This window comes from Haliaeetus leucocephalus, unplaced genomic scaffold, assembly GCF_000737465.1.
Source record: "Haliaeetus leucocephalus isolate CR32 unplaced genomic scaffold, Haliaeetus_leucocephalus-4.0 Scaffold848, whole genome shotgun sequence".
Taxonomy (NCBI): Eukaryota; Metazoa; Chordata; class Aves; order Accipitriformes; family Accipitridae; genus Haliaeetus; species Haliaeetus leucocephalus.
Window position 1 is genome coordinate 16554553 of NW_010973284.1, and position 14468 is coordinate 16569020.

The following is a 14468-nucleotide window of genomic DNA, read 5'->3' on the forward strand; positions in this document are numbered from 1 at the left end:
CGGCGGCGGCTCGGACGAGGCGGTGCCGGGCGCCCCGCTGTCCCCTCTGGCTGCGCGCCTGGCTTCCGCAGCGCCGGCAGCCCGCCCGGCTCTGAGCGTCAGGCGCGCCGCGCGTGACAGCGATCGCGCAGCTGGTCAGAAAACCGCGTCCTCGTGTTTTGAGTTTAACAGTGCATTATGTTCCCTCCCTGTCGCCCTTGTCTTAAGGGAGCGGCTGCCCGAGTCCTCTATGTCGGTAGCCGGGTCAGGGCGGGCAGAGACCTGGGCCAGTCCAGCAGTGGGATGTGCAGGGGTAAAGCTGGGCTGGAGAGCCAGTGGAGAACCAGGGTGAGTGTGGTTGGCACAAAATTATTGTCAGAATTATTTTTCCTTTAGCTTTCTGACTATACAAAACATGATGAACGGGATTATGAAGAGAGTTGGGCCTGTCTGTCCTCGTACTTAGAAAAAGCATGTCTAACTAGTTGCTGAATGGTTACTGGCTTACTGAAGTCACTCTCAGGCACCAAAAGCAAGTTTCTAAGCAATTCTCTTGATTGTGTTTACAGTTTAGAGGTTTTAATATTTCTCAGTTTCCAATATTTTCCACTGCTAAAGGAAGAAAGTACACTAATTTCTGTATTTCTACATTTGTATGCTTGATTTCTAGGAAATAAGCATTCAGCTTCTCTGAAGAATGAAGATGCTGCTCAAAGGTATAATTCCTAACAATATGTGGCATTCATGTTGTTTTGTCTCACTTTGAAATCGCATTCTCTGCCTCTCATGTTTTTTTGCTTTCTCAGAGGAGATTGCCAGCAGCAACATGATGCAGGCTTATTTGGAGTGATGCTGTGTAACTTCTAACATGCGCATGTATATATGCGCATTGTAAAATATGCAAAAAGTTTATGAATCTAACCTCCGCAGGTGTATTTCCTTACTCTATAGTGCTTGCTTTTTGCCATCTTAATTTCTTTCCATACCTGCCATTTTTCTTTATTCACTTTAAAAACCAAACTTGAGAGGAAAAACCACTTTCTGCCATGGACAATTACCTGAATATTCATTTGATTCTGTAGTAGAGCTAGACTTCCAGGTGAATAGCGTAGACCTCTATAAGTTAAGACAGCAGAATGACTGTACATTGACAGCCTCTGTGGGAAGCATTGCCAAATGGAGATTGGAGACACCTAGATGGTTGCTCTCTGGGTATTTGCTGACAATAGAATAGTGGTGAGACTCAGGAACACTCAGGAAATATACTGTAGTGGGATTTATTCGATTTATTCCTTCCTTTACTTTGTAGCCTCACACTCAGTCTTGTCCCAGTCCTTTTTTCTTCCTCCTCTTCATGTCTCATCCAGCTCCCATTCTCCTGGCAACACTCAATAAATTGTTTGTCACAGGCTGTTTGTCCAGCCAGTTCTGGGTTTTCCTCTCTTGCAAGAAGAGTTGGGTAACCTTGTATGGAAGTATCGCAATGCAATAAGAGTCAATACTTTTCCAGACCGGAGTGGAATTAAAGCAAACCAAGGCTGGAAACTCCTTTGTGGTTATTACAGAATTACTAGTCCAGTTACTTGTTACTTTGTTTGGCCAACATGGTGTGATGCAGAAAAATGTAAACTACTGTATTTCAGAAAAAAAGATAAAAATACAGTTGGAGAGTTGTTTATGGAAATCTGCCCTCTGTGTCTGTTCTATTACAGGAAAGCAGCTCTGGAAGCTGCTATGAGAAAGAAGATTGAATTTGAGAAAAAAGCATTGTGTATTGTTGAGCAGCTCCTGGAAGAGAACATTACTGAAGAGTTCCTTCTGAATTCTGTAGGTGTTGCAAGTTTTTATACTACTTTGTATCTTAGTGTTCAACTTTTTTTTTTTTTTTTTTAAAGTTCATGGAACAATTTGTTGCAGTTTAAAGTGGACAAACCATTTATTCCCTCTCCCATCAGCTCTCCTGATGATTGCCTTATTTTCAAGGGTTCTGCGGTGAAAACATGCCCTAGTTTTGCAGGACCGTGTGCATTATGAATCCTCACATTACCACAGCCTTTGTTTATGCCTCTGTGGTTCTGGACTGATAGATGAAGTATAAAAATTTAGGTCTACATCACATTATCTCTGAATTTAGACAAAGCCTCTGTAATACACCACAGTTTATCTGGCAGCACAGTTCTGCTGGAACAGTGTGATGATTACTCCTCTTAAGGTTATAAATAGGCTGGTAAATAGGTGTACAAATCATGTAAATAGAGGAAGATTATGAAAATCGGTGCCATGCTAGAGGCAAAATTATGAAGCTCTTGTATATGTAAAAAGAAGTGCCCATGTCTTTCTTCTTTCCCTGTTTACCCTTTTACCATTTTTACTGTGTAGTTTCTAAATGCTGTTTATTAAACTTACTAGATAACTGTTACAAAATTAAAAATATTTATTTGCTTATGAAATGTTTCGAGTACGACAAATGACAGATTTTCCACTATCCAGTTATTGAACTATTTTCTTGTCATTTTAGGGAAAATTTATTACTCCATCTCACTATAAAGACATTGTTGATGAACGGTCTATCATCAAACTATGTGGTTATCCTCTATGTCCAAATAAACTGGAAAATGTAAGTTGCTTTTTATTAATGCTGTTACCATAAGAATCTCTTCACAATTTTTATTCTCTTGCATTTTCTTTTTAATTTTAAACTTAGAATATTAAACATAGATTAAAATACTGTCAAGTAATGGGCCAGGCATCATATCATTCCATTTCAGTATAATCCTTCTGAAGTAAAAGGTAAAATTTGATCAGTTGACCACCATTAATGTATGACAGAATCAGTTAGCATCTACTTTGACAGTAATAAAGATGAAGTATGGCTTCATGGCCTTCCTTTGTGCATGCAGAAGCTTTCTAACTTTGTTCCCTCTTCAGTGTAACCACATATCTCTGAGAAGGATTGAAGTGAAAAAATAATACAATGCAGGGATATTACTATGCGAATGCATATGCATCTGCTCTAAAAATGTATGTTACCTGCTTCAAAGTCATAGTCACACTTATTTAGGTATGTTATGTCAGAGCTTAAGCAGATAACCTTAAGTTAGATCACCTGTGATGTAATACCAGTTGTGGTACACCTGATTATCTGAAAAAAATCTACTCAAGTACAAAAAATTTTACTGTTTTGAACTTCGTATGTCCCCACAGAAGTTCACACAGAAACTGTATTATATTTTATGTAAGTTCCTCTCTGGGTTTGTCTGGGTAGTGGTGAGGGTCTCTGACAGTACAGTCTCACATGCATATAAATCAATATGGATTAAAGAAGGACCTGTCTGTAATTGCGCAACACTTTTACGTACTTATACGTGGAGGAGTTTCTACCATGGCAACTCCATTGTTTTATGTTCAGCACTGGCTTTCTTGTAGATCTGAAGTTGTCCTCTACTGATAGTGAGATGTAAATGATTAAAGATAAATTGGCATTCTTACATCTGAGAAGGTACAATATCAAAAGAACTGAGAGAAAAGGTGGTTGTAGTATGCAATTAATTTAAAACAGAACATATTATACCAATTAAAATATGTGAATTAAGAATGAAATTTTATGTAAAGTCATGATGGAAGTAACAGTCTTGCTGATGAAAGCATATTGTTTTAGGTGCCAAAACAGAAATACAGAATTTCAACAAAAACGAACAGAGTTTATGATATCACTGAAAGAAAGGTATAGTAACAAATCTATTTCTCAAATGTGTTTAATATTATCTCAACATCAGAAATGCATTTTGTAACAGCATTCATATAGTGGCTTGATTCAGAGCCAGGATGTTTGGTTCTTATGAAAATAATTTTTGTGAACTGTTAGAATATGAAGTTTTTTGTGCATTTCAGTTTCTAGATGCTCTTCAGAAAGACAACCACTTATTTTCTTTTCTAAATTTAAACATAACATGGAAAGTTTTACTTGGATAGCAGTTTGAATGTGGTACAGCTGATCCATTAAAGACATTTGTGAAGAAGTGTTCTCTATTTTGCTGCAGTATAGTCAATGAGCTTTAGGGTCAAAGTGCACATCCTTTTCATTCACTGAAGTCTGCAGTACTGTAATAGAAGTTGCATCTTATGCATTCTTTAGTGTGACTACCTTTAGGGTTCTTCTTTGAGGACTTTTCAACATAAAACCTATCTCTTCACAAAGTCTGTTTCTTTCTTGAAGCATATTCATGAGTGTGGTTGCGTAAAAGTCGTCTTTGCCTGCTCACAGTATATGCAATCACCTACAGGTGCTTAGACGCTAAATTGTAGGATAAATGTTTGTAGTTCCATAACAAATTTCTTCAACAAATTACTTCAATGCTAGTATACATTCCTTTCGTCTGGTTACAACTGTAGGATACACAAAATTCTGGAAATTGCTTTTACCAGGTAAGACTCCAAGAAGGAGTGGGATATTTTGTCTTGTTCCGTGATGCAAGTGTGCAAGTTATTTTTTCAAGATGCTACAAAATTTTAGGTGGTGTTCTGAGTATTGCAAAATATCCAAGTTCTGTTGCTAACAAAAATTTTCATTATTAAATAATTTTATTGCATGTCTTTTAAACTGTATGACCATCTTGTTGGGTTAGGGATTGCTCTTTGAACAGTTCTGGGTTTTGTTGGTTTGGGTTTTTTTAAATTATTGTTAAGTAGAATCCAACACTGGTTTACTTCTTAGTATGTAATAAAAGTGCAAAAAGCAGAAAAGTGGGGAAAAAAGAAGCAGCTATAAGTGGCTTGTGGGGAATGGGATGGACCTATTTGATAGGTTTGGTGTCTCAGGTGAATTAAAAACCTGGTCATAGGCTTAAAAAGAAAAATTAATTGGTACTTAATTTTACGGGCATAAGAAACAATGACTTTTGTACCTTTTTGTGAGTACTAAAGTTGTCTTTAGTCATATTTTCTTGCTTTCTATCTCATTTCCAGTGCTTTTGCAGCAACTTTTGCTATAGAGCATCTAAATACTTTGAAGCTCAAATTTCCAAAAGTCCAGTATGGATGCGAGAAGAAGAAAAGTAAGTATAATCTTATACATTCATTGCTCCTTTTGAGAATATTATTTTCTCTATCCAAGCTGCAATGCTAATTAATTAGCTGCAGTACATCAAAATCATTCAGCTGAAGCAGAGGTAACTGATATTAACATGTTAGCTTAGCATGGTGTTCGTTTTAAAAAGTGTTCTTGCCATATTGATTACAATAATTGACATGAGTCAGTACTACTCATGACTACTTAGTAGACATGACCATGATAATTTAGGGGGCAGACTAGTCATAAATAATAGTCAACTCCTATTAACTTTAAAATGTACTTATTAGGACTGGATTTTTACAAACCATATAATGTACAGGATGAATTCATCCTGTTACAAGAGATTTGCTAATTTTAGCACAGCACTTGGCATTGGTCTTAAGGCTAGACTGTGAATGTTTGCACCTGAACTATACTGACTATAACATGAAGAGATTCTTTATCCTGTCTAAATTTCAGATTGCCCATTTCCTGTTGTTACTGCAATACGCATTTTGGAACAGTGTGATGCAGCCCATGTTCCTAGCTTAGGAAACGTAGGCTTGCAAATAATGAATTGAGCCAATGGGTGTCACTGTTTAACAATAAATACTTGCCTAGAGACTGTTCAGCTGAATTTATTCAGCTTTTGTTGTCCAAGACACTACTTTTCATAGTCTCCTGGTTTTCAACAAAAGGAACTAGCTGAAATTACATGTGTGAGCTCATTTTCACAGTTCAGATCAGTCATGTGAAATACCTGGTCAATGAGAGAAGAGATTTAGAGCAGCCTGATCTGGTCTGAGGGATTCTAGTAGGTAAAACTAGTCTCTCCATTAAATGTTTAAGTAAGTTTACCAGTATTTTCGTGCTATTGTTTTGCTGTCTTTAAAGAAAGTATTTCTAAATTCTCCCTTTATTCTTAACATCGAAAGTGTATAGTTCTGATATGCCTGACGTAGTTAATTATTTATGCTGTGTGGTGGTGGAGAGGCGGTATTTTCAAAAAAAAAAACAAACAAAACCCCAGATAGTTTATGGCTAGGTATATCTGTTTGAACAGCCACATACATGTGTACACACTGATACATGCTTACACATTAGGATAGCTGAAATTATTTCGAAACAAAAGAGTACAACCTTCACTTAAAACTCTGAAGAAGAGTTATACGGAGTTAATAATTTAAATCATTGTATGTTATCACCTTTAGTTCCCAGACTCAATTCATTCATATGAGTGGTGCAGCTTTCATCTTTTTAAACCTGTGGGTTTTTTTATACACTGTCTGAGAGGTGTTAGTGCATTGACTTGGATTTAGTGCATGCTTAAAAGGTTTTCTTTCATTCATAGGACAGGTGGGTGAGGATTTCAACATTTAGCATTGGATAAAATGAATAGCATTGTGGTGCTGTCTCATAACTGAATTGAAGCAGATTAACTGCAAGTAGAGCTTTGGCAAGAAACCCATCAGAATTTGTTCAGTAATGTTTCTTAGAGTTTCTGGAAACCTTTGAACTCCATTTTCTTAAAGCAGTATAACTTAAGCCTAATTTTTAACAAAGTAAAATTTTAAATAAGTAAAGATATCCTGAATATTGGGTTTGGTTTTGGGTTTTTTTTGCATTAATTTGGAACATTCTCCTATAAACAGCCCAGGATTTTTTTTACTATTGGAACTTTGTGACCTATGAGGATCTTAGCATGTTTACTTTGTTGAAGAAGAAACCAAAGGGTGATCTGAAAACAGTCTACAACTACTTGAAAAAAAGTTACAAAGATTACAGAGCCAAACTATTCATGGTTGATGGCAGAAAACTTAACAAGAGGTGATGGCCACTAATTATCACATGGATGGTTCAGGCTGGACATTAGGAAAAAAAATTGCACTAGGGTTATGGTGGAATGAAACGGGATACTCAACAATGTTTTGAAATCTCCATCTTTGGAGGTTTTCAAGATTTAAAATTCATGAATTTGTGGCTGACCTGATCTAGTGCTGGTGACAATTGCATTACAAGCAGGAGGTGAGACTAGAGACTTCTGGAGGTCCTTTCTGACTTAACGTTTGTGTGACCTGTTGATTCTGTTAAATGTTGTTCAACGTAACAGCATTGTGCTGGAGGCATGAGTCACACTCTGTGAACACGTATGTATAAACCTGCTTTCGTTAATCCTGGTTTGAACAGCGGGGTTTGGACTAGAAGATCCTCAGATGTCCCTTCTAACCTCAAGTATGTATTTTCTGTATTAATGTGTATTTCAAGAGCATTGATTTAGCAGGAAAATCTTCATTCTGTGTCTTCTTTTTGCAGACCACCAGACATAGAGCTGCTGAAGGAGGGACAGAGGTACACTGAAAAATAATTTTTTTTGTTACATGCACTTATAGTTAGAAATATTAACATCATATCAGGTGAAAGGGGAATCTTTGATTTCCTGTGTTATAGAAAAGACCTTATTAGAACCTACACAAAGGGTTATTTGTCTTGTTTAGTTTTGTCCTTTGTGATTCTAAACCAGCATATTTGATCTGTATGATTTAGTGTACAGCTGCTCTTGGCCTGTATGTCTTAATTGAGCCTGTTGAAATCTGAAACAAATACACTGTTTGTACTTTGCATATTTTATACCATCTATTCATTATAAAGAAAATAGTACCAATTATATGTGATGAAAGCTTCTGTACTTCTTAATCTAAAACATCTATATCAGCTAAAATGAAATGCTACTCTGTCATCTCTCTGTACCTTGCTGTGTATTGTGACTTTTTGTTTGTTTTCTTTTGCAACACGTGGCCATTAGGTGGCAAACTTACATATGCTAAAAACAGCTCTGCTGTCCCCCTGATTTTAGGGTACAATATTCCCATATATGTTAAGATACCTATCTTAATTTTAAAATTGCACTATTCATCTTGCTAAGTCTGACATTATTCTGTTGTCTTTAATAATATCTTGTCTACTATTCTTTTCTAACTGCCAATAAGCAACTGAGAACTCACTTCTGTAAATAGCGTCTGTACTTGTCATTTTGACTGCAGAACATTACAACTCTGAGTTCAAGAAGACTTTTAGAAGAGCAGCTATGATTCTTAAAGCAAAAAAGTACACTTCTACTATAAGGGAAAAATGCTTTATTTATCTTTCTCGCACGAGAATGAAAAGCTATTACAGGTAAGGCCCATTTCTTATTTCATTGATGGCTTGTGTTTTCTGTTACAGTGGACAGTCTGGAGAAGAGGTGAAACTACGTGATGAAGTAATTAAAACATCTGACATTGAAAATCCTAGGACATCTTCAAATCCATGTGAATCTGGTTCTCATGACACAGCCACTGACAGCAGTAGTGATACTGAACAAGAATTTGTTTCTTCTGTCCTACCAGGAAGTCAGTCAAGTTCAGCCAGTTTTGCACAGCAATTGCACAGAAGCATCATCCTCAAAAAGAAGCATGCTCTGAAAGTCTATTCCAGCCCTAAAACTGAAGACTCAGATGTGATAGAAGCCACTGAACGACTGTCTAATTGTACATTAGATGCTCAGGAAGAAATGCATTCTGGCTCTGTTCATAATAAAATAACTGCACAGCCTTCAAAAAATACTACTCTAGGGAAATCAAGTGCTCCAGAAAACTATGAAAATACCTGTGGTTCACAGATAGTTTTTCTAGGTGTGAGCAAAAGAGGCGCAGAACATCTTAAAAGAACACTAGCTAACTCAAAAGAACATCAAAAACCTGAACTGAGGCATCCAGTTAATTCCAAAGGCAGTTTGTTAGAAGTGCTTAAGAAAACACTTACAGAATGGAGAACTGAGGAAACTTTAAAATTTCTCTATGGCCCAAACTATACTTCTTTGTGTTCATCAGAGTGCATATCATCTGCCAACCAGGAGAATGAAGAACTTGATGAGGATGACTTAGATACAGCTGATGATCTTAACACTGTTGCTATAGGGGAGTCTGAAAACAGTTTGAACTATTCTTTACCTTTCACAGGCCCAGGTGGAATAGTTAAGCCTGTGCCTAGCTACGAAAAGTTAAAAGAAGAAACAGAGTTCCTAGAACTCCGAGTAAAAGAGTTCTATAAAGGAAAGTGCATCTTGGCTGAAGAGGCGGTGACACATGCGCAAGCAGAGGAACATCCAAACAAAGACAAAGTAAGTGTCCACTGGAATAGTGTCGAGGCTGTATAAAGCCTGCCTTCAGAGAATTATTACAAGCTCTTTGTTTCTGTCATCATAAGTGAGTAAGTATCTAGCATAGGGAAGGGGAAAAGTAGGTTAGCTGCACACTGTATGTTGGGTCAGATTGAGCAAGCTTCTGTCCATTAAGAAATTACTGGTTGGGTTTTTTTTCTATTCAGAGAGAAGAGTTTTCTTATGTTTAAACATTTATTGATGAGCTGTGACTATTTTGATGCATTGACTTTTAATTAAATACTAGGTTATAGCTGTTAAAAGTTTTTTGTCTAATACAGGATGATCAACAGGAAGATCTCACCTTCCCACTTGTTGATTCAAATGCACAAATGCAGATTAGAAAGCGAATCGTCCTTGAAAAACTGAGAAAAGTGTAAGTATCCTTTACTTTGGTAAAAGTCAAGCAGAAGTTGATGCTCATTCGTTATTATTTTAAGTAAGACACTGTCCAAGGACATTCTGGCTTTTTCTAGGTGGCCTTATTCATAACTTACACCTGTTACTGCCCTAAAGAACTTAATTATTTCTGAGACAGTCATCTGCAGTCCAGTTGCAGATGTCAGTTTGCACAGCCTGCTGAGGTAGATGTCAGAACCTCACTACTAAGGTCTTCTCTAGAAGAAAGCTGTCCCCTTCCTACAAGCATTGAAGCTTGTAGTTGACAGCATTCCAGGCTGGCATGGCAGCATGTTCCCACTCTTCAGTAGTTGGCAGAAGTCAGCACAATTGTGCCATTACACTGAAAATTTCTATGGTTTTTGGATCTAAATGTTGGTATAACACATGGAGCTTAAAATGAGAATATGTGCTTAAAAAAAAAAAAAATTCCACAGCAAACTCTTTCATTATCATCATCCTTTCCCTCAGTTATCTGGAAATAATCTAAGCTATTTGGATTCTTGTAAGTTGTCTAAAAGCAGATTCTGATGTACATAAAATATGAAATATTTAACTAGCTCTATATACCAACTTCTCAAGTCTAAACTGAAAAACTTGAAGTTGATTGGGAGGAGTGCAAATATTTGTCCTGTATATTAAGCATACTGCTACTGGTAAACAAATTACACAGAAAGAAGCTGTGTTTTCAGACCTCTTAACAGTTTAAGCAAAGGTCTTATTAAAAGAGTTTCTAGTCCATGTTTGGATGGCTGGTATCAGTATGCCTCTAGCTACAACCATATAAGGCCCTCAGAATTGAATCTTAAAACTTTTCAAACACCAGACCTTTTTCACATACATAAAAGGGCTTTGGAGTCCCAGAAAAGAGATTAAGGCATCTCTGCTGTACCTGTTAAAATTATTAAATTGTCAAAGTTGGGAGGACCTTGAAAATACTCCTGTTGTCAAGGCAGTGCAGATAAACGAGGGTTTGAAGGCCATGATTGTGGTGTTTTTGTCAGAGGTATTTTGGTTTTATATGGTTGTAGTTTGTTTTAGCTAGCCAAACTAGTTTTTGCAGAATCTTTTTTAACTAAAAACCCCCACAACTGAAACTCCCCCAAAACCCAAAAAAACCACTCCATTCTGCTTCTCTCTACCTGCAACAGGCCTGAGACAGGCCACAAACATGGAATCAAACCATGCTGCAAGAAAGGTGGCTATCTCTGATCTTTCTGTAAGTGTCAACGTTACACAGAGTCCAAGGAATACTACTGTATGGTAAAGCAGTTTCTCTGCTGCTTCGAATTTTTCCACAAGTTTGTCAGTCATTTTCAGCTTCTAGCAAAATTTCTGTTGAACTTAAAAGTAAGGTACTCCATGAATAGAGGATAAGAAAGACCGAATTTTTTTTTTCTTTGTTTCTTCGGAGGTTTTGTTCTGGACTGTCCCCTTCTTTAGTTGATCATTTTAAATTTCATGAGGTGATGCAGTAGTCATGTCGCACTGAAGTAAGAGAGACAATTTTCATTTTGATAAAGCAATGACTTCTTAGTGTGTTCACATGAAGTCAGCAGGAATATAAGTATGCCCAACATCATAAGAGTCCTGTGTTCAGTTTTTGTAAAACATGCAGCGATGTAAAGGAGAATAGAAATCTTGATTTTTCCAGCAATATTGATGCACCATGCATATAAATGTAAATAACTGGATATTCAAATGCAAGAGGATATTAACTATTAAACCACTAAAGAGAGGCAAAAGTTAAATCCCAAATGTGAAAAACAATGCATGTTATTTCCAGCATTTTGGGGATACTGACAACTAGTTAAACAGTATGTATGGTTTGTTGTGTGCTTCAATTTTTACGCAGTCAAGTAGGGAGGAAATCTGTCTTTTTTTTTTTTTTTTTTTTTCTCTTTTGAAATTTTCTAATTACCCTACTATCATCTTAATTCCAACTGTCAGGCTTGCAGTGGAATGTTATTTCTGTTGCATCTATGTGAGTCTGAGGTTAGCAGATACATTCTCTGTGCAAACCTCATTTAGACATGTAGTTTCCTTTTATATTGTTATTTTTGAACCAGGTAAATAGAAATATTTGAAACATTTATGAGGCCTGGAATTCTAATCCTCGTAGTGTAAACACTTTGATGATGAATGTCTTGTCAGAACTGAAATGTGAAGTTGATAAGAGTATGCATGTACAACTACATTTCATTTCTTCTTCACACTGAACTAGAGCTGCTTATTTTTAAAAACAAGCTGTCGTAAAGTGAAGGTGTTGCCCAAACACCACTCAGAGGAATCTGAAATGTAAACTGCTGGCCTGATCTGCTACACAAAAATCAATCTCTTTTTATTAACTTCCGTGAGCTTTGGTGGAAGTCCTACTTCAGATGAGAAAGAGAGGAAAATGTATATTGACCAGTGTCTTTTGCATTCTAGATTACCTGCAGTTTTGGGCCCTCTTCAGATTACTCCAGGTGATGTTTACACAGAGCTAAAAAACCTTGTCAAAACTTTCCAGTGAGTATTGGTCTTTATTTAGAGATTCTTCTTGATTGATTAATTAATCAATGCTGTTGAATGATTTGTGGTTTGGGCACAGAGAGTGCCCCATTGCAGATTTGCCCTTTTCTAGCTGTGTGTTCATGTAGGTAATGTCACATTCCCTGTGGACTAACAAGTCAACCCTTTCCCTGCTCCTGACAGTGGCTAGGTCACCAGGAGTATTTGTAGATTTTTAAAAACTAGGCCAGTGGTCTCTGGAGGAGGATGGTGAGTCTTTTAAAGGTTCTGCTACCTCGTCACCTCCTATTAAGCCTGAGTTTCTGAGATCTGTCACTTTCTTTTGCTCTGGCTCCCTACAGCCAGGCTAAATGGTTTTAATGTGATTAATAGTTGTTACCACTAACTTCTAGAGCCAGGAAGAAGGTCCAGTTTGACCTGTCTTGTTCCCAATTTCAAGGGCAAGTAGATCTAGCGGACACTTCATCACCACAAATGAAGCTTCTGCTTCAGTCAGAAGCACTAAAGGAAGTATTTGGAAACACTAGGATAAAGAAGAAGGGAAAACAGAATGGTTGTAACTCTGAATATTTTTCACTTTTCTTTGGGACACAACTCTCATAACTTGGACTAACTCATAGTCATGTCCTGCATCTTGAAGTATTGTCAGGAAAAGGAGCAACAACGGTTTCTAGCTCTGTGTATGTTTTCGCTCTTGAAATTCCCCCCACACACACATCCCCAACCTGCATGAGATTTACATGTAAATTTTCCAAATTTCATTTATGTGGCGTTTGCCACAAGGAATCTAGGCTCTGGTGAATAGAAACCCAGCTCTACCTGATTCCTTATGATTTATCTCATGCCTGGAAGGACACCACTAAAACACAGATCTCTATAAGCAGGATTTTTTACTACGAAAGATACTCTTCCTTTCTGGTGACTCTGTGCATGATCTTTTTTATTTAACAGAATTATTAGTGTTTGAACATGATTCTGTAGTTGCAGTCTTTTAAGTTGTGATTAATCTTTTATTTTAACAACAACAATGAAACCAGGGAAGATGTTTTTGGTTATATTGGAGCAGCAGGTATATGCTGTATGTGTAGCTACTATTAAAAAAGATCTTTGTGCCTTAAAACAGTTTTGTTGCTCTGCAGTCTGAATGCCTAATAGTCAATTTAGCTTTTGGATTGATAGAACTGGAAAAACTACATTTGGTCTCTTTCAATCTACTTTTGTACGGTTGATTATGTAAGAAGTCCTGGAGGTTCTCAAAGGCAGAACTTCTACTTTAAATTATTTTTGCTATTCAAAAACAATGTGGCCTGAATATGAAGTTTTAAAAGTGGTTTATAGCAAAGGAGCCTTGAAGCCAAAATGGACTTCTAAAAACATATATATGTATATATCTGTGGATTTACAGAATGGAACCAAGTCTAATTAACTTGGACTTTGATCCCAATACCTGGCTCCTGTAGCAATATTTTTAAAGTCTCCCCGATCTATTTCTGATGCCTCAGGTAACACTTCATGAGTTTATTTTTAAGTCTTTTTTGTTAGGAAGTAAGTTGAAGGTAATGGTAGCAAGTTCTTGGGGCTCTCTTAGTGTGAAGATTCCAGATAAATTGCTTTGAAATTCAGTATTTTGGGCGGAGGATGGTTGAAGACAATTATGGGCACTACACAAGAATTTTTAAGTACCTTTATATATATATATCTCTCAAAATAAATGGAGTTTTATTGTCACTGATAGTCAAACAATACAAAAATACAGGAGATGATAGGGAAGCAATAGAAACCTTTGGGCCCTTACTCCTTCTTGCATTTCTGATACGGAAGGGTCTGTTGATACACAAAAGCTAGCTCATGGATATTAAGATGAAGGCATAGGTTTGAATCTCCAGTTCTGTATGTAGGTTTGAATTCACTTAGTATGAGTGGTCTCTCTGATTTTAGGTTAGATGCTTTGGCAGGGGGACCTGGGATAAATTTTAAACGGTATTTATGTTTGCAGGGTATAGAAATTTAAACGTTACTTTCTTTGTTAATGTAATTAAAATGCTTAATGACTATGGAGGGAGCACTGACAAATGCTAGTGCTCTTTCCTGCTTTTTGTACTGGAAATATTTCAGGCTGAAGAACTTGCCAAAGAGGGTAGGAGATAAAACACATGGCTGTAGTAGAGCTTAGCTGGAGAAGGGTAAAAGAGCATGTGGTGAACTAAGCAACAACGATTTTCAGCTCCATTGGTTTTTTAAAGGAACACTTGCAATTCAGCCTCCTTTGGGCAGCATTTTTATTCAATCACCACTGCTGGGAAACACACTAGAGGGATCTCAAGAGAC

At 37.0% G+C, this 14468-nt stretch overlaps 1 protein-coding gene across 4 annotated transcripts in view; it reads left to right on the plus strand.

The window, feature by feature from the left end:
• Positions 1 to 14468, plus strand: part of RPAP2 (RNA polymerase II associated protein 2) — a 40387-nt gene that overhangs the window by 293 nt on the left and 25626 nt on the right. For all 4 annotated transcript variants that reach the window (XM_010582635.1, XM_010582634.1, XM_010582636.1 and 1 more), the window contains exons 2-10: positions 650 to 695; positions 1692 to 1806; positions 2498 to 2596; positions 3638 to 3703; positions 4945 to 5033; positions 7343 to 7378; positions 8252 to 9188; positions 9509 to 9603; positions 12057 to 12137. In XM_010582635.1, the coding sequence (XP_010580937.1) occupies positions 650 to 695; positions 1692 to 1806; positions 2498 to 2596; positions 3638 to 3703; positions 4945 to 5033; positions 7343 to 7378; positions 8252 to 9188; positions 9509 to 9603; positions 12057 to 12137 (1564 nt within the window). The remainder of the gene's footprint in view (positions 1 to 649; positions 696 to 1691; positions 1807 to 2497; positions 2597 to 3637; positions 3704 to 4944; positions 5034 to 7342; positions 7379 to 8251; positions 9189 to 9508; positions 9604 to 12056; positions 12138 to 14468) is intronic.